Source organism: Acanthochromis polyacanthus, chromosome 17 (assembly GCF_021347895.1).
Source record: "Acanthochromis polyacanthus isolate Apoly-LR-REF ecotype Palm Island chromosome 17, KAUST_Apoly_ChrSc, whole genome shotgun sequence".
Lineage (NCBI taxonomy): Eukaryota > Metazoa > Chordata > Actinopteri > Pomacentridae > Acanthochromis > Acanthochromis polyacanthus.
Window position 1 is genome coordinate 30,676,858 of NC_067129.1, and position 23,927 is coordinate 30,700,784.

At 39.2% G+C, this 23,927-nt stretch overlaps 1 protein-coding gene across 3 annotated transcripts in view; it reads left to right on the forward strand.

Annotated features, from left to right (window-relative positions):
- Window positions 1-23,927, forward strand: part of sgcd (sarcoglycan, delta (dystrophin-associated glycoprotein)) — a 547,041-nt gene that overhangs the window by 402,073 nt on the left and 121,041 nt on the right. For all 3 annotated transcript variants that reach the window (XM_051938031.1, XM_051938032.1, XM_051938030.1), the window contains one exon: window positions 10,353-10,454. In XM_051938031.1, the coding sequence (XP_051793991.1) occupies window positions 10,353-10,454 (102 nt within the window). The remainder of the gene's footprint in view (window positions 1-10,352; window positions 10,455-23,927) is intronic.

Genomic DNA, 23,927 nt, shown 5'->3' on the forward strand with positions numbered 1-23,927 from the left:
TTGAATGCCGTAAACATGACCCCACTGGAAGGCATGAATACTGATGAAAGACAATCTGTCAGGGCTGTAAAGTGCCTCCTCGACGCATGCTGCTATGGAAGTGGGAGCGTTGCAGGACCGGAGAGGGAATAGATCCCGAACAGGACAGACAGATGGATGGTTTTATTGTCCCAGCATGAGGAACGTGCTTTCACAGTCTGCACATGCTCACGTCCTCGCAGGAAATCAAGCCCACAGCACATAATGTGGACATATAGACGCATACGTGGCCATGCTGCTCACACATATTAATAGAATCCATTGTGGTGAATCATTTGATGGCTCCAGAAAGTCGGGACCAACTGTGGAAAAGTTTTTTTGTCGACATTGTTTGTGGATTTTGTTGGCGTGGCAGGACCAAGAAACCAGAGTTACTGAGTTAAAATGTCATCATTAGCCCAACCAAAGTATCAGAGTATCAAATCAGTGCGTATTGATGCTTAAAAATTACCGTTAGATTGCCACAAAATAAAATGTTTAAATAGGAAAAAGAAATATCATCCACATGACGGTCATGTTTTCATTTTTTAAGTTTATTTTCAGTTTGGGAAGTTATAGAGTGTACTGCTTTTGACTTGTAATATGAACCTAATTTAAGTTATTTAACCCTCTTAACCCAGACACTATCTGGTCATTTTCTTTGCCTCTGTTACATTTTTATTCATTACAGCTAATTTCGTGTAACATAAAGTCCTGACCTCTATGGAAACAGAACAACCATAGCTGGACGTAGAAATGACTCACAAATGTCTTTCATGCAGTTATAATTCCATCCATCCATCCATCCTCTATACACCGCTTTATCCTCACTAGGGTCACGGGGGGTGCTGGAGTCTATCCCAGCTGACTCGGTGAAGGCAGGGGACACCCTGGACAGGTCACCAGTCTGTCACAGGGCTACATATACAGACACACAATCACACTCACATTCACACCTACGGGCAATTTAGAGTAACCAATTAACCTCAGCATGTTTTTGGACTGTGGGAGGAAGCCGGAGTACCCGGAGAAAACCCACGCATGCACAGGGAGAACATGCAAACTCCATGCAGAAAGATCCCAGGCCCACCCCGGGATTTGAACCGGGATCTTCTTGCTGCAAGGCGAAAGTGCTAACCACTACGCCACTGAGCAGCCAGTTATAATTCCATTAATAAGAATAAAAAAAGACTGAACAAAAAATTGGTTTCTTAGATATCTTTTTTAAAATCTGAAAAAAAATGACATGTACAATATTTTTACAAGTGCCCACAGCTGAGATGAACACTGGAAAAAAAATGTGACTTTACATGAAATTGATATTTTACTACTTATATCTCAACTTACTGACATATTCAGTGTAAATATGGCCTGCAGTTCAGCTGAAAAAGTTCAGCTGATTCTTTGTCATGTTGCTGTCGATACGAGCTGAGTCACTAATTGTACCACGTCTGCATCATGGAGTGCAGAACTTTTTTTTTAGACAGAATCTGAATAATGGAAACAGTTTAATGTTTCTTTTTTTTTTTTTTTTTTGGAACGAGGATCGTTGAACAGTGTGGTTTGAATATTATCTCATAATTCCAAGCTGAGATTTGGTTATTTTTTCAAAAGAAATGGCACAATAATTAGTTCAAGGACCATTAGAAAGTTGAAAATCCGATTATTCGTCCTGTTTTTAAAGTTACTGACTGAAAAATGGTGCAAAATGGTTATTTTGATGAAGAGAACAAACCATTCTGGCATGTTTTGAATTAAACTGTCTAATGTGAAGAAAACTATTAAAACTCTAAACTTCACAGCTGGATGCTGATTAATCCTTTCTCTATATCGGGGATAATTTCCAGTTCTAAGTAACTAATGATGCTACTGCTGTTGTGTGTCGTTATCTTATTGGAGATGCTCATATGGATCCTGCTGCAGATGTTTAATAAACTCAGAGGAAATAGTCCTAAACAGCTGGAAGCGACAAACTGGATTTCTGTTTTTTAAAACCTGAATGACATTAATTACTGGTGAGTCTCATAAATCTGAGCTGTTACAGAGTTTGTCCTTATGGAAGCAAAGTTGTACTTTCATCTACATTTCAATCTCTAATAGATGTGAAATTCCAGAGCAAAGTAAATAAAGCAGAAAGGAAGGTTGTGTGTTTGCCTTTGTCATCTGAAATATTGTGTTTTCTGCTCTCTGGGATGTTTATGGACCAGTTTGTTCAATTTAGACTGAAATGCAAAAGCCTTGTGCCAGAAAATGTGAACTTTAGAAACCTTTGGATGGCGGTATGTCCTTTATTAACCACGTTAAAATTCATTTTTGCAGTTGTGATTCTGCTGGATCAATGTCAGTACATTTATAGTAGCTGCTGTGTGACTTTACTGGAATTTTAACGACTTTTCAGGTGCAGAGAAACGGCCACAAACCTTGTGGTCTCTGGTGTTGGATGCCGTTATGTCTTCCTCGGCTGCTTGTGGTCTGTTGCTAAGGGAGCTGATAAGATTGGCAAATACACCAGTGGATGCCAGGCATGTCTGTGGAGCATGAAATTGCTCCCAAAATGTCAATCCGCTGATCAGATGTGACATACAGTATGCTGTGAGGAGGGCTGGCATTTTGTCCAGAGAGCGGTGGCAGAGGAAAGTTTACTGGAATTAAGTGGGTTCATCCTCTGAGGGCCTCGACAAACGCTGGAAATTGAAGGTTTTAGCAGCTGCTGACGGATGGCGGCCACCAATGTCTGAGGGGTGTTTAGTTTGGACGAGGAGAGAGACGGTCTGACGGTGGAGAAAACGTCAGGGCTTCGAATGAAACATTTAGAAATCATCTTCTGAGGGATGGAAGTGAAGCTCTGCTGCTGCAAATGAAATGGCAATGGAGTCGTCAATAGTTGTTGACATTCAGTCATAGTGTTTTTGAATGAAGAAACGGCTGCTGTGTTTGTCTTTGTGACTGAGAGTTATTATCCAACTGTTTTTAGTTTTATTGTCAGAATCATGCCGTTGGTCATTTGGCGCCGATGGCAGGTTGTCTCAACCCTCGTGTCGTCCTGAGGGTCAAAACTGACCCGTTTTAAGGTTTGAAAATGTGGGGAAAAAAGTATGTTTTCACAGTGAAACTTCTGATGTCCACATGTTCAACATTTTTGGGAAATCTTTGAACATTTTTTGGTGGAAAAAAAGAAATGTTAAAAATGTTTCTTAAGAACATTCAGAAAAAAATCAACCAGAATGCAGCAAATTTCACTGGTTTCCGGTTCATTGTTTTTGTGAACGTTCTTAAAGGAAATATTACAAGTTTTACTGACATATATGTTATCACTTTAGATATTTTTAGGATTTTTTTGAATATTTTAACTCATTTTTGGAAAATAATTACAGCAATTTTCTTGCTAAATTTGGGGGATTTTTTAAAATAAACTTTTAAGGAATTATTGGAATTTTCTTCCTGAAGGTTTTGCAAATTTTCAGAAATTTGGGGAATTTTTTAACTAAATGTTTTTATTTTTTATTAGACAAGGAAATCATTTTTTTGGTGTCTGTAAATGAGGACAACAGGAGGGTTCAATTTTAATGTCGATTGACACGAGACATCGTCCCGTTGAGGAAGGAGGGTGGAGAATGAATAAAAATGTGTTTCAGGCGGAAAAAAAAATGGTGATGACAGACGAACGGGAATGTGAGGAGGTGGTTTTGAGGAGGCGATGAGCGGTGGATGGCTGATAGAATAAAAGAAAAGGAGGCCCACTTGTGTGAGCCGAGGCCTCCGTCCTGGTCAGAGCTGAATTATTCATGTCCTCTCGCCTCACTGTGCCGGCTGCAGCTCACTGCAGAGAATAAAAGAGAACCTGCAATCGAAGCCGCTACGCTCCACGTTCTCACTCAGGTCTGGATGCCGTTTGCAGGAAGGTGAAGGATTCTAAACTCCAGATTTCACTCTCCCAGAAGGAATTAAATCAAACGCTGCAGTTATCAGATAGAGCCGCCGAGGCGACCACCTGTCTGCCTCATCCAGTTTGAAAACAGGTGCCACATATTTCAAATTTAAATGTTTGTTTTTGCCTGAAGCTTCTTACAATGACACTCAGAAAAGCTTCGTTTGGTCGTCACACAGTGAGCCCCCCTTAGATTCCTGTCTGACTTGGTCCTGGCTTGAGTTGACGTAGGAAACAGCTGATTGGTTTCAATGTTGAGTCTTTGTTATAGCTGAATTGCAGTAACCTGATCTGGTAGAAAAAAGACCTAAAACCTTCAGTGCTTCTTGATGCAACTGTGAAGTCAGTATTGACTCACCTGCAACCAACCGTCACATGATACAAATTCAGGGGGTTTTAGGCTGAACTGCAGGCAGTGTTTACACAGAGTATTGGACGAAAAATAGAAATACAGTAAAATATCTGTAGAATGTAGAGCAACCTTTTTTTTTAATGGGAGGACGGTGAAACATGAAAACACCAGAAAATGATTGAAAAAAATGGTTTACAATGACACAGATCAACTCAAAATGACTGAAAAAACGTGTATAAATTGTCCACAATGACACAAAACAATGAAAATGATGATCATGAGAGAAAAATAGAACCTAGTGGATCAATAAAATAAATCCTCCATGGCTGAAAAACCATGAACAGAGCAGAGAGGAAAAGTCTGGAGAGGCTGGAAACATGGAAGTATTTAAATATCTGTAATATGTCAAGACAAATGACCACAGACACACAAAATTTAAACAAAATTAGACAGAAATTTCCAAATATGAGACAGAAAACAAGGAAAATGAGACTCAAAACGGCCATAAAAGGACAAAACTGACCCAAAGACATGTAAAGCAAACAAATTAAGTCATGAAATGACAAAAACGAGACAAAATGAGACAAAAAACAACTAAAGAGAGACACAAAGTAAACACAAAGAGACAAAATGACACAAGCGAGAGGAAAATAAAACTGGATCAGTCAAATAAAGTCAGCATGGCTCAGAAACAGAGAACAGAGCAGCAAGCTGTAGGAGATCCATCCAGCATGGAGAAACATCTGTCTACTGATGAGCAGAGTAGTTTGTAGAGTTGTGAAATTCAACTTCTTTCATTTTTTAAACAATAATTTATGCGATTATAAGACTGTCATTCTGCACAGAAGACATTTCTTCTTTTTGGACCTCAGAGGGTTAAAATGCATCATTTCACAGAGATTTTACGGAAAATTCCTTCATCTGCGGCTTCTGCACATGGTGACTTTTCATTTTACCACGAAGCTGTTGTTGCTTTTCCAGTTATCTGAACCTGCACAAAGGAGCCCATTGTGGCTCTTTGGAGATTGCTGCAAATCTTTTAATGCGGTGTTATTATTCTATTATAATGCCGGCGCTGCTGGCAGTTATTTCATTACGAGATAGAGCCGATTCAGGACTGTATTTCAAATATCTACAAGTTGAACTGAATGCATTTTATCTCCGCTGGGTGTGAAATAGAGACGTAGATTGCACTTTTCAGCTCTTTGTGTGTGTTAGAGCTGAAAAGCTGGAGGAATCTCTGCTGACGTGAAGCTTCGACGGAAAAGAGAAACTCATGCTAACACAGTGATGCTTTTGTCACTCAGATATGTCCACTAGGGCAAAATCCACCCATTCAAAGACTTTTATGGAGAAAAAAATGTAGAAAAATCAACAGTGGAAGAACCATCACTAACATCTAACATTAGTAGCTGCACTGTAGATGAAATAGTCTAAAGGACAGCAGCTCGATGATTCCACACTCTTATTATCTAAAAGACCCAAATCTTGCAGTAAAACTGGCCATTTCTGAAAGATTTCAGGGATTCGATGGCAGATTTTTCAGCATTGCGTTCTTATTTATAGCTACAATGGATTTAAAAATCATTTATATGCTCTAATCTTTTCTCTGATGCTGATTTCCACTGGAAAAGTGACCAGGATACTTAGAAAAACACCAGAAAGTGACAGAAAAAATAGTTTATATTCATAGAAACATGAAATTATCAGAAAACTTTTGCACAAAACAGAAACATATTTAAATTTATTGTCAGATAATTGAAGTTCACCAAAGAAAAGTTGTATATTTAAGTCCCGTTTTCTGTCTTCTGTGGGTAATTCTTTGTTTGTTTGGCTGTACAGATGCACAATATTGGATTTTTGCCAGCAATTAGACTGATGCTGGCCGATTTCCGATGCCAATATATGCACATATTTTAGTCCACCTGATTAAATAAAACATCAGGCCTCTCCTGTAGGGATATTTAGTTATTCTTATGTCTATATTTTACCATCTCTCCCAGAAATTACCTTCCTATACGACTAAACGTGATTCTTAATTATCTCTGCAGGCTGTGAAATAAAGACACAGATTACAGTTTGCAGCTTGCTGTATGCATTAGAGCTGAAAAGCAGGAGGAATCTGTGCTGACGTGAAGCTGCGACTACAAAGAGCAACTCGTGTGCAAAAAAAAATGCACACGTCTCATTTCTTACATTTGGTTTTCGTCATCAAAGTCGGGGAAACGGAGTTTAAAGAGCGCCTCCTCCGACAGGCCCGCTGATTTCCACCTGGGGATGATTCACAAGCGCAACACGTCGCCATGACAGCGGCTGGAATATTAATACGGCGGAGGGAAGGCTTACATGGAGGAGGCTGGAACGGCGTCCTCCTCGGTTACTTTGGGATTTCAGGGGGTCCTGATCTCCATTTGCTCGTCAGAACCCGAGGGATCATGAAGACGGCGTGAAAACAAAAACAGTCTTTGCTGGAGGAGATCACACGAGCAGATAACCGGCTCCTCTCTCCCTCTTTTGTCTCTTATCTCCAGAACAATCCAGCAGGTGGAATCGTGTCATATTTATAATGACTGGATGGGAAGTGAAGGGTCAGTCTTGCTCGCTGTGTCTCACCAGGTCTGCTCTTATCGTCGCTGCTTCATATCCTTTTGTGACTCTGCTGCAACACCTTCAGCAAAAAGTACAATAAAATAGAGCAAACATGAAAGACAACGCTCCACTCCATGATGGCTTGACATGTATTTGCTGCGACTAACTCGTCACAAACGCACCTTAAAGCCTCTGGGCTGCTGCTATGCTAATTTATAAAACAACACTCTGTTGCCGCCTTAAAATAACTCCCTTAATTTAACCGCATCCAGGAGCCTTTGGTGTTTTTGCTGGAGTTGAATGAGCTCCGCTTCAACAGAGAGGAGGAACTAAAATGATCCTTTGGCTCCCCGTTTGAAAAAGTAAATAAGATCATGAACAAAAAAAGAAAAGTTTTACCTTCAAACAAGAGAAAAATGCTGTTTTTATTTCGGGCTTATCGAGTTTCTGGTTATTTTTGCTCACTGTGGGCTCATTTTTCTCTGCACCTCTATGGAGACAACACAACCATGACTAGAGGTAGAGGAAGCTCAGAAATGTCTTCTGTGCAGTAGAGAACAGTTGTAATGCCAAGAATCATTTTAAAAAAAACACACACAATGAAAAGCTCCGCATCTTATACATTTAACCATTTTACATTTTTACAACCTCTACAAAAATCAGGTTTTGTTTACTTCTACTCTGCTCATCATCTGTAGAAAGATGTTTCAGCTTGCTGAATGTACACCCCCTGTCAAAAGTTTTGAGACACTTTCATATTCAAATAAATTAGAACCTGTCTCAAAACTTTTGACAGGGGGTGTATCTTCCAACAACTTGTTTCTCTGATTATTCTTTTGAGCCATGCTGCATTTATTTTATTCATTTTGTAAACATGCTATTGTTATCTTAGTCCAAAATGACTCTGAGCTTCTCTAAAATAATTTGAAACTTGATTAAAGCAGAAAGTTAGTGGGTAGAAAGTAACAAAAAAATGTCCAAACTGATTCCCACATTGTCCAAAATAACTTGAAAAATGGCCTAAATTGTATTAAATTAGCTCAAAATTCTCAAATGTTGTTTAAAAAGACAAATTTTGAGTAATTTGGAAATCAATTTGGACATTTTTTTTATTACTTTCTACATATTTTGAGTCATTTTTTTTAACTCTCCTGTCTTCCTGTGGGTCAAATTGACCTGTTTTAAAGTTTTAAAAATGCAGAAAAATATACATATATTTTCACAGTAAAAACTTCCACATTTTCAAAAATTTTTTAGGAATTTTTTGAACATTTTTTGGTGGAATAAAAACAAATAAAAAAATGTTTAAGAACATTCAGAAAAAATCTACCAAAATCCAGTGAATTTCCCTGTCAAATTTGGGGATTTTTTGTTTTAAAAAATAAAACTTTTGAGGGAAACTTCTTCCTGAAGATTTTGCTAATTTGTATAAATTTGGGGAATTTTTTTCTGAACTTTTGGACTTTTTTCATACAAGGCAACAATATTTTTTGTTAAGGACAACACAAGGGTTAAACAGTTTTCATCTATCGCCAAGTTTCAGTCCAGTTTTGAGTCTCTTCTCATCAGCAGTAGAAGATGTTTCACCATGCTGAATGTATCCTCCAACCATTTGCTCATCTGTTCACTGTTTTTGCTGCTGCCTTTATTTGACTGATTCTCTCACATCGTCTCTCTGCTTTGTTGAAACACTGCCTGCAGTTCACTTGAAAAATCTCATGATATTTCTCCTGAGACTGTTGATCACAGCTGACTCAGTCATGGCTTCTCATTTGCATTCAGGAAAGCTTTTTACAATTATCTCTTTAGTACAAATGCTGTAATTTTGGCGATTTTCTAAAATTTGATTAAGTTTCACAGTTGTTTAAATGATTTTTCCTGCCATAACCACACACCTTGTCACATATTATTCGTTTACGTGCCATCAGCTTTGATAAAAGCTGTGATTTTTTTCAAACCTGCTGGTAGTTTTGGGAGTTTAGAGACTGAAGCTTACAAATAAACATTTTTTTTCCTGCCAGTCAGGTGTTTAAAATGTTTTTTTTCCCAAATCACTTCATCAATGTGCAACATTTCTGATCTCTTGAATGAATATATTTATTACTTTTTTCTTCCCTTTGTTCAACTGAAACTACAAAAAATGTAATATTTTCGACACAATATTGAAACCAAATCCCATAATCCTGATTTGGAGTGGGAACAGTGAATTTGCATAAGACGTCTGGTCACTTTGTTTTGGCTGCTTGACGCTCTGAGCACAGACTGTTGTTGCAAATATTGAAACTGCAGCTCAGGATGTTTATAGACGGTATATATGTGAGATGAGATATGAGTGCAGCACGTTAGCCTGTTGCTTAGTTTGCGATGCTAATGCCGAAGTCAAGTATCAACCGATATGACTGCATTAAAACAGATTAAAGGAGATTATAGCAGCTGTTCGGCAGTTTAATGTGTCTAATATGGTTCGTGTACGGGGCTCGCTTTGGATCTGCGAGTGTGAAACAAACAAAATAACATCTTTCCTCTCACTGTCAGGTGTTTGTGATATTATTTTTTATTTTTTTGCCCACACAGCCATCTTGCCACACGGATAGATAACAGGTGTGTTTTATCAAGCTGCAGGTGTGAGGAATAAAATGGCAGGTGTTGCACACACACGGTAATTCGTGTTCGAGGTTCTGCTCCATATTGGCAGGAAAATACACAAAGACGGCGCTGTGAAGAGTCTCAGCTCAAACAGGAGCGCAGAACAGAATCATCCTCAGTGATCAAAGCAGGAGAAACAACAGAAAAACATGAGGAAATGAATACAAATTCAATTTAGCTTGGAGCTGCTTTGTTTTTCACCAATCCCAACAGTCTTTTTACCATTTTAACTCCTTATTCTCTTCTATTAATGACTTCATTACTGTTTTTCTATTCATATATGTCGCATAAATGCAATTATGTAGTGTTTGAACAGCATGAAAGTTCATCGATGGCCTTGGATGCACATATCTTGGATAAAATATTTAAATTTTTGTCATAATATGAAACAAGTTTGTGATCAAAGACGACAAAAACACCTCTGAACAAACACTAAGATTAAAATTTCCACGTTACATGCAAGCAAATGTTGTCTGTTGACCAGTTTCCTGCTTAAAAGCTTAGACAGCATCCATTCAAGGTGAAAAAGAATTGCCCTGGGTGCCAGATTGGAAAATTTTGTCCCAAATATAGAAGAAATTTTGAGAATTTGGTGGAAGTTTGTGCAATGTGTGGTTCTGCGAGTGTAGCATCTGTTCAGGTCGTTTTAGGTCACAATAATGCAGCTTTGACTCACTGCAGAAACATGAATCTATTTTAAGCTGTACAGTCACTGTGTCAACAATTTGGTTTGTATTAACAGAACATGGTTGGACATGGATGTAAATATGATGTAAGATGTCATATGAGCTAAAGTGACTCTGTCTTTGCTCCTCACAGGACGGCATGGGCAACCTCAGAATAACAGAGAAGGGCCTGAAACTGGAGGGGGACTCTGAGTTCCTCCAACCCCTCTATGCCAAAGAAATCCAGTCCAAACCAGTAAGTAGCTCACATAAAAACACATTTAACACAACTCAGATCTGTTCAGATGTGGATTATGTCTTAATCCGGCTGGTAAAATGATGCTTTTGTCACTCAGACATTCTATGGCAAAATTCACCTATGCAAAGACTTTTATGGGACAAAACTGCGAAAAAAATCAACAGTAGAAGAAAAACATTTAGCATCTAGCATTATTAACTGTACTGTATATGAATTGTTGTCATTAGTGTGAAAAGAAAGCAACTAACTGATTCTAGACTGTTCTTATTATGTAAAAAGCACAAATCAGTTACTTTTTGCAGCAGAACTTACCATTTCTGAAAGATTTCGGGTATCAGATGGGAGGTTTTTCAGGATTATGTTCTTGTCTGTTCTTGCATGATGGTGATTTCCACTGGAAAAGTGACCAGGATGCTTAAGAGAAACATGGAATTATCAGATTAATAGAAAGCTTTTGCACAAAACAGACACACATTTGAATTTAATGTCATAACATTAAAATTCACAAAAGAAAAGTTGAATTTTTAAGTCATATTTTCTGTCTTCTGTGGGCAATTCTTTGTTCGTTTGGTTGCACAGATGCACAATATTGGATTTTTGCCAGCAATTAGACTGATTTTGGCCGATTTCCGATGCCAATATATGCACATATTTTAGTCCACCTGATTAAATAAAACATCAGGCCTCTCCTGTAGGGATATTTAGTTATTCTTATGTCTATATTTTACTATCTCTGACCACTGGCTAATTCATCTATCTCCCAGAAATTACCTTCCTATACGACTAATCTGAATTCTTAATTATGGTATTCTCATTTTGAAGGAAGCACATTTTCAAACCAACATATCAGACTGTACAGTTAGGAGAGACAAAAGTCAGCAGCCCGACTGCCACCCAGGACAGTTTTGTTTTCACCTTTTATTCAGTTTTATTCATGTTTAGGCATCAAAATAATGTGCTTAGGTTCAGGAAAATACCACGGTTTAGTCAACACTTTCAACGATTACCACATATTAAAAGATTGGTTCAGTTTAGGCACCAGAGTTACTTGGTTTGGGTTAAACGACACAGTTTCACAACACGATCCTCCGTTTTCTGCGTTACCACAAGTCAAAAGTCCATTTATTATGTATATCTGCTGAAAAGAAGCAACAATAAAGCAGTAAAATAAATGACAAAGATGTGGATTTGAAACAGTCCAGCAGAAAACATGTTTCCCTCAAAATGTAACTAAAAATCTAGTTACGTTGAACAGAAATTGGATGTTTTAAGACAGGGCTGCACTAAGAGATGCACTTTCATGAGTCAAAATGAGAAAACCACCTGAGCTTATGTGAAAAACCTGTAATTTTTATTAAGGAAGCTGTAATCAGGTGCTACCCGTCTGTCAGCGGTCACTTTGGGCTCATTTTAAGCCTTTTTTGGCTGATAATGATGAAGTTTTGAACACGTTGTGCGTCTGTAGTCGGTGGGTTTCTATTATGTTTGTGGGCAAAGTCAACACAAGTGATGCTAAGAATTCCCTCAACAGCTGTAAGAACAAACAGCTCGTCCTCCGTGTACGAGGCGCCATGTGTGAGCTGTGAAAAACAACAAAATATTAATTTATTTAGTGTATTTTTAGATATTTTAATATCTTCCTCATATGTGAAACATTTCCAAAATGAGAAGAAAAGCCGCCTTCGACACTTCAATGTTGGTGTAAATTACTTTCTAGCAAAAACCCCGTTGCTGATGTCGTACTTATGAGCTGCAGCAGCACACATCACGCTGCGTTGTGTAACACTGGACGCCTCACAGCGATGGTGTGAAGAGATACGAGTCTGATGACTGCGAGTGCCGGGGTGTGAATTTGAGTCCCGAAGCTTCGCTCGGTGGAAAAAGCCTGCGAGACGAACCTGCTGGGAGTCACGCTGGCAGCATCGAGCTACAAGCGCTAGCACCTCGGCTGCATTTACCACGTATTGATTTCTTCAAGTCTACATTCTGCCAGAGCTCGGCTCATTGAGGCTCTGCAGAGTCGCCCTTGTGCAGATTCTTTTGTTAAAATAAAGCGCTAGATGTTCTCTTTTCTATATATGTTGGGTCAGGTTAGGATGTCAGGAGGCTAAGCCCAGAAGCCCACATGGACTATTCTCTATCCTCCTGAAGCATCCTCAGGTCAGAGGGGATCTGCAGTCTGAATGGTGTTTTCTGAGACACTTGTCAGTGATCTTTTGTGTGTTATTGCTCTGAGATGATGACCAAAAGACTGAAACATACATAGAGCAGTAAATCCAGAGCAAAGGTGGGCTGAAATGTCAGTTAAAGCGGTGTTTAGCTGTCATAAATAAAAAGATGAAACGTGGCCGTGCTGGGTCACAAAAAGGGCATTTTACTTCAGAAAGCGTTGGTCATTTCATGTCACGTCGCTGCATTTGTCACCGTGACGAATCCAGGCCAGATGTTCCGAGGCAGCTGCATGATATCGCTGCGACACGTTACGTAATGATGCGCCGTGTCGTGTCACAACAGCACCGGTGCTTGTGTCACTTTGTGTTAAGACAAGATGAGAAGTGACGTGACATGACAAAACTTTGTTATGTCGTCTAATGTAATGTCACGACACATTTAAAGGCGGTAGCATGCTGCGACCGCGCGTCTTCAAGCTTCAAGATTCATTTACTGTCGTTTCTTGTGCATTTGCTGTTCTCCCAGTCCCAGAACAGTGAAAAAATATAAAAATAATAACAATAAATATCAATCAGTAATCATAAAAATCCAACTAGGAAATATTAGTCAAAATAAACAGAAGAGTGTAAATGGTATTAAGGAGCATACTGTCGATCACAGTATGTTAACCCTTCATTTATGGGCACCAACAAATATTTTCCTCATCTGCAAAAAAATCCAAAAATTCAGCAAAATAATTTCCCCAAATTTCTGAAGATTTGCAAAACCTTCAGGAAGAAAACTCCAATAATTCCTTCAAAGTTTCAGTTCGAAGTTTAATTTAAAAAAAAATCCCCCAAATTTGGCAAGAAAATTCTTGTAAATATTTTCAAAAAGTGAGTAGAAATCTTCCCCAAAACTCCTAAAAATATCTAAAGTGATTACATATTTGTCAGTAAAGCTTCTAATATTTTCCTTAAAGAACATTCTCAAAAAACATCAACCAGGACCCGGTGAAATTCGCTGATTTTGGTTGATTTTTTTGTGAATGTTCTTAAAGAAACTTTTTTTTTAAACATTTCTTTATCCCACCAAAAAATGCTCATAAATTTCCCAAAAATGTTGAAAATGTGGACATCAGAAGTTTCACTGCGAAAATATTTATTTTTTCCACTTTTTCTAACGTTTAAATGGGTCAGTTTGACCCGCAGGATGACACGAGGGTTCGAGGGTTAAGGTGCTTGTTGCAGTTATAATTACGGGTAGAATTATCCGTGGTGTCACAGGTGCACAAACACTACCGGTCAAAAGTTTTAGAACACCCCGATTTTTCCAGTTCTTTATAGAAAATTGTGCATGTTAATGTCTCATTGTACTCTGAAATGGAAGCATAGAACAAACTAGAAAAGCACTCAGAGAGCAGACCTCCGCCAAGGATAGAGAGGAAAACAGGAAACCCATGCAGTAAAGGATCATGAGCTGGAATCAAACCTGCGTTTCTGACACAGTTCTGTTTACGAATCACCTTCTTAACCAGTTGAGCTATCTGGACACCTCGCTCCAGTTTGTTGGACGACATACTAACCTGTGATGTTTTTGTCATATTTTGGACCACATACTAAAACATACTAAAAAATTCAAAGTGATCCAGAATCCAGGATCCTTTCCGGATTGCCACCAAAATTAAATCAGCTCTTCCTCTTAGCATAGTCTACATCCCCTCAAAATTTCATCTGAATCTGCCCAGGCGTTTTTGAGTTATCTTGCTAACAGACGGACAGACGGACAGACACACAAACACTGGGTGTCACCTAACCTCCTTGGCGGAGGTAACAAACAAATGAAGTTATCCTCTTTTTCTTATTCTGATGTCTTAGCAATGGTTTTCTTGCTGCAACTCCACCTGTCAAACCTGCAACTCCAAGTCTTCTCTTCACAGGTCTTACTACGACCACTATGGTGAACAAAACTGTACTCACCGACACCTTGACTTTCTTTATAGTTTCTCTGTAGGAAAGACCTCCATTTTTAAGTGTTATGATGGTCTGTCTCTCTTCTATTGTTAATTTTTACCCATTTTTTGCCACACGCTACCTTCTGCAGTACAATACTGTTCTAATAATGCTGTGGAGGGTATGGTGCCATGGTGTGTTCCAACACTACTTTTATGCTAACTGAGGGGGTTGTAAGTAATTAAGAAAAGTTGGGACACCTGTAGGATTTGGTAGCACCAACTTTCAAGGTTTGATTAACCCCATTTCTGCACAACAGCTTTAAGTTGTTAACCCATTTCTTGTTCCCTGAAAAAGGCCTTTGTATCGTTCTGAAATGTACGTTACTTTTCAGTTTTGGGTAACCTTACATTTTGAACCTCTGGCAGTTCATCACTTACCTTTGGACAATTCAAGCTACTTATTGAACTTGAACTACTGGAATTTAAATAAAAAACTGGAAGAAATTGGGGTGTTCTAAAACTTTTGACTGGTAGTGAACGGTAATAAACACCCACAATGCTCTCTGCTTGACAACCTTAAACTGTCTGTAGTCCAAGTCACCACCAGCTTGGGTTACTGTTGTGTTAAACATTAAGATGCTCCACCTGGTGGAACAACCAGGTACTACAGCCATTGCAATTTTAAAACATTTTCATACCTAAATATATACTTGAAGTGTGCATTGTCTAAGAAAATGGTATCAGCTCAGGACTTGGCAGATATTAAAAAAGAATTAACTCAGATTGAATTTGGGGCAAAAAACAAAACAAAACTGATCTTTAAATTTTAACCTAAACTTAACTAAACATCAACTCAAAACTAGACTCATGCCAAATTAACTGTATTCTAATGATGTTCCCAGGTGAAACTTGAGCTCAGGTCTTCTGATTTATGTCTCCACCATCCCCTCCAACCTCCAAATGCCATCTTTTGTTCCTTTTTATGAGTGCAAAATCAAGGATACACCACTGTTGCACGGTGATAAGTGACCTACTGAGCCTCCTAGACAGTTTTCTACAGTAATGATGTGATGATAGCAGACATTTTTGATCCCATCAGTGCAAATATTACAGACGAGGTGGTCTTGGTTGGGAAGCAAACTGTGCAGTGTGCTGCAAGCATCCCTACAGCCTCAGCATCAGGAAGTCTTTGTTGTTTACAGATCCAAGTCCATCAGAGGTCCCCCGGTGTGCTCGTTTCACAAATTAACATTCTGAGGTGCTTCCCGCTGTCCTTACACCAAATACAGGAGGATCATTCAAGCCCAGCAATGTCAGACAAATGGAGAGATGGGCTTGATAAAGTGATAGGCACTCTCCCCCTTCTGTCGCTTTCACTCCGGCAGCAATAATCACCGTGTGCAGGAAGTGGACGGATGGCTTGATAATGCAAGAGAGCAGCGGAGCTTTATCTCCAGCATCTAGGACCAGAGCTGGGCGGGAGGATGAGCGATGGAGATGGGAGAGGAGCTGGCCATGGAGACGAGGAAGGAGAAGAAGCTGTACTAGAGACAGAAACGGGGAGACAGATGGAGGAGGACTGAATTAGAACGAGAGGGATGGGAAGCCAGCGAGCATGTTTTGACAGGCGGCGGTGCTCAGGAGGCGGCCAAGTTCAACATCGACTCAAACAAGCACAACATGTTTGCAGTGTAATTTCATGGCATGGGGAAAATATTCATATTAAAATAAAATGAAGCCCCTGTGCTTCTCCGGGAGGCAGCTATGGATACCATAGATAATACCTCTACTGCATTAACGCGCTTCTGTGGGCGGCAGCCAGTGTGAGCGTATCTGTCAACATGGTATAAACACAGACTGATAGCCGGCACGGCACATAAAAGACGGCTGGAGTCCCCTTTTGCTCATGAAATATAAATATCCGTTGCTCCCAGAGCAGCATTGAAAGTGCAGAGGATGACTTCTATCTAGTGTTGCATTGAGGAGGGAGATGAGTCTGAAAACAGGCTAAGAATAGGAATGTGGACATAGGAAGTAAGAGGGGAGACCAGATACAAAACTGAGGGAGATAAACAAGGAGAGGGATGGACGGCTGGTAGCTTCAGCCGCTGAGCTGAGAGGAATAGTAATACCCAGGAGGAGGTGACGGGAGGAGACAATTGGTCAGTCCAGCACTGGATAGATAGACTGAATACATTTTAAAAAGGGATTCCTCTGCTCATATTATTGCAGTCTGCTCTCTGTGTGTTGCCCAACACCTCCTGCACTTTCCCTTTCCTCTAAAATCTACATTTTGTGATAAAAAAACTGCTCACTGACCAGATTCAAACAGCAACTATGAAAATGTAGCATCATATATTATCTTGATATCATGAGAGCTCATCTCTGTATGACATAAAGCTGCTCTTTTTTCATTGTAGCTGATCAAATTACTCATATAACACCAAAGCAATGTGACAAAGCCATTCTCCTTTAGCTCTACTTGGTGCTTCAGCATCTTTCGGCTCGATGATTTGATTTGCTGGCAAACTTAAAGATAAGATGAGCTAAAACTTGCACGATGTCTCTCAGAAAACCAAATGACATTGCACAAGAAATTAGAAAAGCAATAAGATGTGCACTACCGGTCAAAAGTTTGGGGTCATCCAGACAATTTCACGTTTTCCATCAAAACTCACTTTTATCCATGTGCTAACATAACTGCACAAGGGTTTTCTAATCATCAATGAGCCTTTCAACAGCATTAGCTAACACAATGTAGCATTAGAACACAGGAGTGATGGTTGCTGGAAATGTTCCTCTGTACCCCTATGGAGATATTCCATTAAAAATCAGCTGTTTACAGCTAGAATAGTCATTTAACACATTAACAATGTCTAGACCAGATTTATCATTCATTTAAAGCTATCTTCATTGAAAACACTGCTTTTCTTTCAAAAATAAGGACATTTCTAAATGACCCCAAACTTAGGAATGGTGGTGTAAGTACCTGTCCTTCCTGGGGTCTTTCTGCATGGAGTTTGCATGTTCTCCCTGTGCATGTGTGGGTTTTCTCTGGGTTCTCCGGCTTCCTCCCACAGTCTAAAAACATGCTGAGGTTAATTGGTTACTCTAAATTGTCTGTGATTGTTTGTCTGTATATGTAGCCCTGTGACAGACTGCTGACCTGTCCAGGGTGTCCCCTGCCTTTGCCCGAGTCAGCTGGGATAGGCTCCAGCACCCCATGACCCTGATGAGGATAAAGTGGTGTATAGAGAATGAATGGATGGATGGATGACCATCTTGTCCACTACATTGAAAGATATACTAAGAGGAGAGTTCTTGCATATGAAAGGCGATATATAGATAGATCATATCAAATGTTCTGTTTTTAAAGCAAATGTACTTTTTAAAAGATTCGTGAAGAATTGAATTGAGAAATCAATTAAACCTCTGCATCTTCAACAAAACTGTAGGTTTACTTTGATAAAAATTTGGTGTATTTTTCCTCAAAATAGGCCCTCTGGCTCGTGTTCGTGAAGTTTAATTCAACCGGTGGGATGTTTGCAGCAGCTCTGCATCTATAACCAGCTGAAATCCACACATTTCTGTCCCAGTCTACCACACGACTCCCCCTCTCTTTCCGTTCACTCGGTGTGAGAGGCGTCCTGCTGGGAGTAATATGGTCTGTTGAATTAGTAACGAAGAGGCTGAGCGATCAGAGGCGACGCTCTGCAACAAACTAAACACATGTACTCCTCACAAACAGCCCTGATGGACTCCTGCAGGATCTCAGAGGCAATTCAGGAGACTGAGGCAGGAAAAGGAAACTGCAGGACGATGGAAAGATGTTTTATTCGGATACCAAAATTAATATCCGGATACTGCCATAGCGAAAGAATATTCGGATATTCAGGTCCAGCCCTAGTGGTAAATGACTATTCTAGCTGGAAACAGCTGATTTTTAATGGAATATCTCCATAGGGGTACAGAGGAACATTTCCAGCAACCATCACTCCTCTAATGCTACATTGTGTTAGCTAATGGTGTTGAAAGGCTCACTGATGGTTAGAAAACCCTTGTGCAGTTATGTTAGCACATGGAAAAAAGTTTGAGTTTTGATGGAAAACGTGAAATTTTCTGGGTGACCCCAAACTTTTGACTGGTAGTGTAGGTCACCTTTAACACATTTTGAGCAACTTTAACTAACACAGAGAAACTTTAACTAATATAGAGAAACTTTAGCTAACACTGAGCAACCTTAAAGCAACTTTAATAAAAAAGCAACTCCAACTAATATCAACTTTAACTAATATAGAGCAACTTTAATTCATGTACACTACCGTTCAAAAGTTTGGGGTCACTTAGTAATCTCCTTATTTTTCAAAGAAAGCAGTTTTTATCAATGACCCCAATCTTTTGACTGGTAGTGTAAATGTAGTAAAAACCACCCTGAAGTGCTTTACAACCACTAGCGAAGAATCCAGAAACACCTGAACTTAAACACTCCTCTTTTTGACCAGAACTAGCAAACCTCAGACTGTTTTTATAAAGTTCAGTGTTAGAAAACAAACAGGACTTACCTTGCGGCTATGACACCTTGGCGCTGGAAGAATTTTTCAAAGTCGAGCGCTGTTTGTCAAAGCTGACACGCTCAAACACCTGCACAGTCAACATTGATGTAATTATCAGCTCCGTGGTGTCTTCTATACACCCGTGGCTTCACATTCGGTGCACATGGCGTTGTTATTGTGGTAACTTCCTGCTTGTGCATCATACGTTGGGTGTATTTACTGTGGGAACTTCAATAAGTTTGGCAGGAGCCATAATGTTATCAGTAATATACACACAAGGCATATCCCCTCCTCGGCTGTGAGCGCGGCACAATGGTCCGGCCGTTATCTCTAATTAAGAAGTTGACTGAGGCGTGAAGATTAGTCGGGCACAGAGAGAGCAGAGTGTCCGACGTGATCGGCATTACAGATCGGCGTCGGTCACTCTGGGAAATGGGAGTTATCAAACGGAGCAGGAGGCTGGAGTCTCGGCGTACAGAGAGTTTACGGTGTGTTTGACTCCAGAGTCACACCTTCGTATCGCCGCTTGTTTCCGTGTCCAATAATCCAATACATCAAGTTGCACCACGCCTCTGAAAGATTAACGCTTTTTATTCGTCTCTGGGAGTTTTACACGTTTCATGGAACATGAGAGCGTTTAACTCTGGTTTTGTTTAACCTTCTGAACTCTTTTATCTTTGCTCTTGTCTCATTTTTCCTCACTGTAGCGTAATATCCTGCATCGCTATGGAAACACAACAACCATGACAAATGTGCTGCATGTTGGCCATGTGTAGAATGGTATAATTTCATACCGTAAATCATGAAACGACAATAAATAGCTGACTTGCTTTGAATATTTATTGTACACACATTGACCAGTGACCACATGTGTTCCCAATACTGGAGCTCTTTGACTCGGCCTATTTACACTTTTACAACATCTGCATACAGATGTTTTAATGTTTTACCATGCTGAATGTACACCCCCCGTCAAAAGTTTAAGGACACTTTCTCATTCAAATAAAGTAGAACCTGTCCTACAACTTGTGACAGGGGGTGTATCTACCAAATTTGGTACACATATGCAGCACATCAGGCTGAACAAAAAAGTCAGTGACAGCCACATTCCAAACCCAACAGGAAGTGAGCTATTTTGCATTGAATGTAAGATTTTGCCCATTTTTCATTTTTTTCTAGAGCGAACTCCTCCTAGGGGGAAACTCAAATTCACCTCAAATTCGGCCAGTACATACAGGAGGCCTTAATGATCCAAAGTTATTAAAATCTTTATCCAAAGTCAAAGGGTGTGTCCGTGGCGGCCTCTGGAATTTTGATCCTTCGCCATGAAATTTCAAATGCTGTGTAAATGCCCTGAACATGCTCCAATCTGCCTGAAACTTTACATGTATGACCAGAGTCTTGCCCTGATCACATCCATATGATGAAATACACCCCCTGTCAGAAGTTGTACAGCCATGGCCATAAGTTTGGACACAAGTACCATGACGCTTGTGAATCTTAGAAAATACCACAAAATTGTCACTTACAATACAGTACACAACTCCTGGGAACTATATTAAGTTTCATATTTAAAAAAAACATCAAACGAGTTTGGTGTCATTTTGTTATTCTTACCAAATTCGGTTGTGAAAGTACTGCATTTTTTTGTTATTTTCTTCTAATATTATGTTTTGGGAACAAAGTTGTTCCAATTGTTGGAATTTATTGATAATATTATATCCCTTGTTGATTTGTTGACTAATTACACTGGTGCTGTCAAAAAATATTAGTTATGTTCTGTAATAGACATCAAAACAGACATAGGAAGTCATGCTGTGTCCAAACTTATGGCCATGGCTGTAGGACAGGTTCTACTTTATTTGAATGAGACAGTGTCCTAAAACTTTTGACAGGGGGTGTATCTGCCTACAACTTCCTCTTCGGTTTACTGCTTTTAAGCCGTCCTGCATTTATTTACATCATCAAGTAGCTTTTATTTTGTATTATTATTTTCCCTTCGGGGATGAATAAAGTGATTCTATTCTATTCTATTCTATTCTTATAGCCTAGCCGTGCTAGACCCAGCTCTTAGGACACAAGGGTTTAGGGCCGCTCGACAGGGAGGGAGGCAGGCTAAAAGGTTGTCTTTCAAATCACTCTGCAGCAATTGGGTAGGTATACAACCAATCAGTGCAATGAATAGGCTGACGGAGTTCCTAGAGCGCCGGATTGTGGCTAAGTCCCATTAGCTTCCCAACCAGCAGAGCCAACTGGTATATTAAGGATTTGCCATATCCCGTCGGCATAAGTCCAAATACGTCTTTCTTCTCAATGAAACACCTCAGTGCCGTCCTTTGTTTATCTTTCAAGTTGAATTTTAGCTTCAAATCTTTAAGGGCTGTGGCCAAAGCCGAGTCCAAAGATAACTGTTTATTGTGCGCCGGTTGTTTCTGTCAGAATCGTCGTGCCTCTGTCGTCACTTAGTTACGCCCGCCTTCTGACTCTACACTTCATAGTGATTGGTCCGGCCAGTTTAAGGAGAATCCAGCCTCGAGCCTTATGGAGGGTAACTAGACCCACCCTGGCAGAGAATTAAATTCGTTGCCGTGGGTTGTCTAGCGCGGCTAGGCTACTATTCTGAACCTCCTCATCGTCTTTTCTCTGCTCTGAGTGAACATGTATTTATGGGTCAGTCATGCTTTGTCGGTTACAGAATTTAGTTTATTCTTGGTGAACTTTTTAAATGACACATGTAGAAGTGATTTTAATAACTTATACTATAATTCTAAGCTTACAATAGCTTGTGTTTCCTTTTGGAACCATTAGAGAATCAGAAATTTGCTTTTCCAGTTTTTTGCTACCATAATTGGTGTTATTTTGGGAGTTTATTTTCAAGAAAACATGACTCTCAGTTTCACTGGTTGGTTTTGAGGTTCAGAGAGTTGAGATGTCGAACATTTACTGACAGATAGTGTTTCATAACTTTCCTCTGTAAGATGTAAATACAGAAGTTGTGTGTCTATTCCAGAGTCAGAAGAAGAAGTTTAGGAGTTTTGTTACCAGGCTGAGTTTCAGTCCAGTTTTATAACACTGATATAGGTCTGCTTAACCCCGGTAATGACTGATATCTTTGCAGAGCTTCAGCAGTCGTTTTGGTGGGTGTTAGTGTTTAAACAAAGGATTAGGCATTGAGAAGGTAAAAATCTGGGATATTCAAGGTTTAAGGCAGGGGTGTTAAACATGTGGCCTGCAGGCCAAAACTGGCCCTCCAGAGGGTCCAATCCGGCCCGTAGGACGACTTTGTAAAGCGTAAAAATTACGGAGACATGAGACATGAACAGCAAATTGTAAATTTGTAAAACTATAAATTTAAAATAATTTCTAGTCAAGTTGTTTTGATCATCAACTAAAATATGAGATTGCTGATTGTTCTTTTGTGACTTTGTGTCTCATATTTGTAATATTTTGTCTTGTTTTTGTTGTTTTTGTCTGACTTTGTCGTTTGTATCGTTTTGGTTTGCTTTTTTGGCTCGCTGGTCTTGAGTGTCTACTTTTTGGTCATTTTGTTTCTTGCTTCTGTCTTTTTTTTGTCTCGTTTATGTGGTTTGTCTTATTTTTTTGTTGCTTCGTAGCTTTTTTGTCAAGTTTTTTGTCCCTTTTTGTTTTTCTCCGTGTCGTTTGTCACATTTTTTGACATTTTGTTTCTCATTTTTGTCAGGTTGTGTCCCCATTTGTATTATTTTGTGTTGTTTTTGTTGTTTTTTTTGTCTGACTAGTTGTTTTGATTATAAAGTAAAATCATATATCATTCAGTTCCAGATACTTGTGACTAAATGTTGGGTTCCTTTGTAGACACTCTGTGATCTGTAGGTTGTAATGAGTAAATGATAAACTGAGGCAAAATGTTTTTGAAATTGAACTTGTTTTTCTGAGTAAGTTTCAGTTTGTTCATGATGTTTTATAAAAAGATAGTTGATTAAATGTGAACACTGTCAGAATGTACTTTTTTGCGCTAAAACAAAGGAAACATTAGGAGTTATTTCTGGGTTGTTATGTTGTGATCTTACTGGTCCGGTCCACTGAAGATGAAATGATTGTGGCTCCTGAACTAAGATGAGTTTGAGGATTAGGGGTAAGGAGCCAATTCACATCACTGTTTATCAGCTGAATTGTTCTTGAACTATTTTTCCCAGGAAGGTGTAGCACATTTCAAATACAACTGCACAACTCAATTTGTCCAGCAGTTTATTAGAATTTACATCAGATTTATTCATGAATGCGACTTGCTTCCATCTCCACATCCATCAGTCGTGTTTCAGCTACCAGTGAACTTGTCATTGCACATAAATGTTAGAATCTAGACGCTTTAATATCTAAGCAGTGCACTTATTGCTCGTTAATGTCACATCACATGAAATAGCAGAACCAAAGCTTAGTAATCGTACTTGTTTGGATTTGTATGAAGCGGTATTTAAATATGAAGACAGATCCGTAAAGTAACATGTTTACTAAATCCTTCACCCATTTTCAAACTGCTGCTGTTCAGCTAAATAATCACACAGTCCCTGTTGTTTAATTCATATCTCAAAATAAACAGCAGAGCTACTAGTTGTGTTTCTGCGTGCTGATGACTAGTCTGGCAAATTTCTGCAGCGACTTCAGACGTCCCACTTTGCATGAAAAATAAACACAAAATATTGGATTTTCTGTTTATTTCAATCATTCACAAGTTATGGTTGGTAGCCGCAACTGTACTTTCAGATAATATCTATAATCTAGAAGAATTATTTTTGTAAATAATGGAAGATCTGACTTTAAAAATAGTAAAAA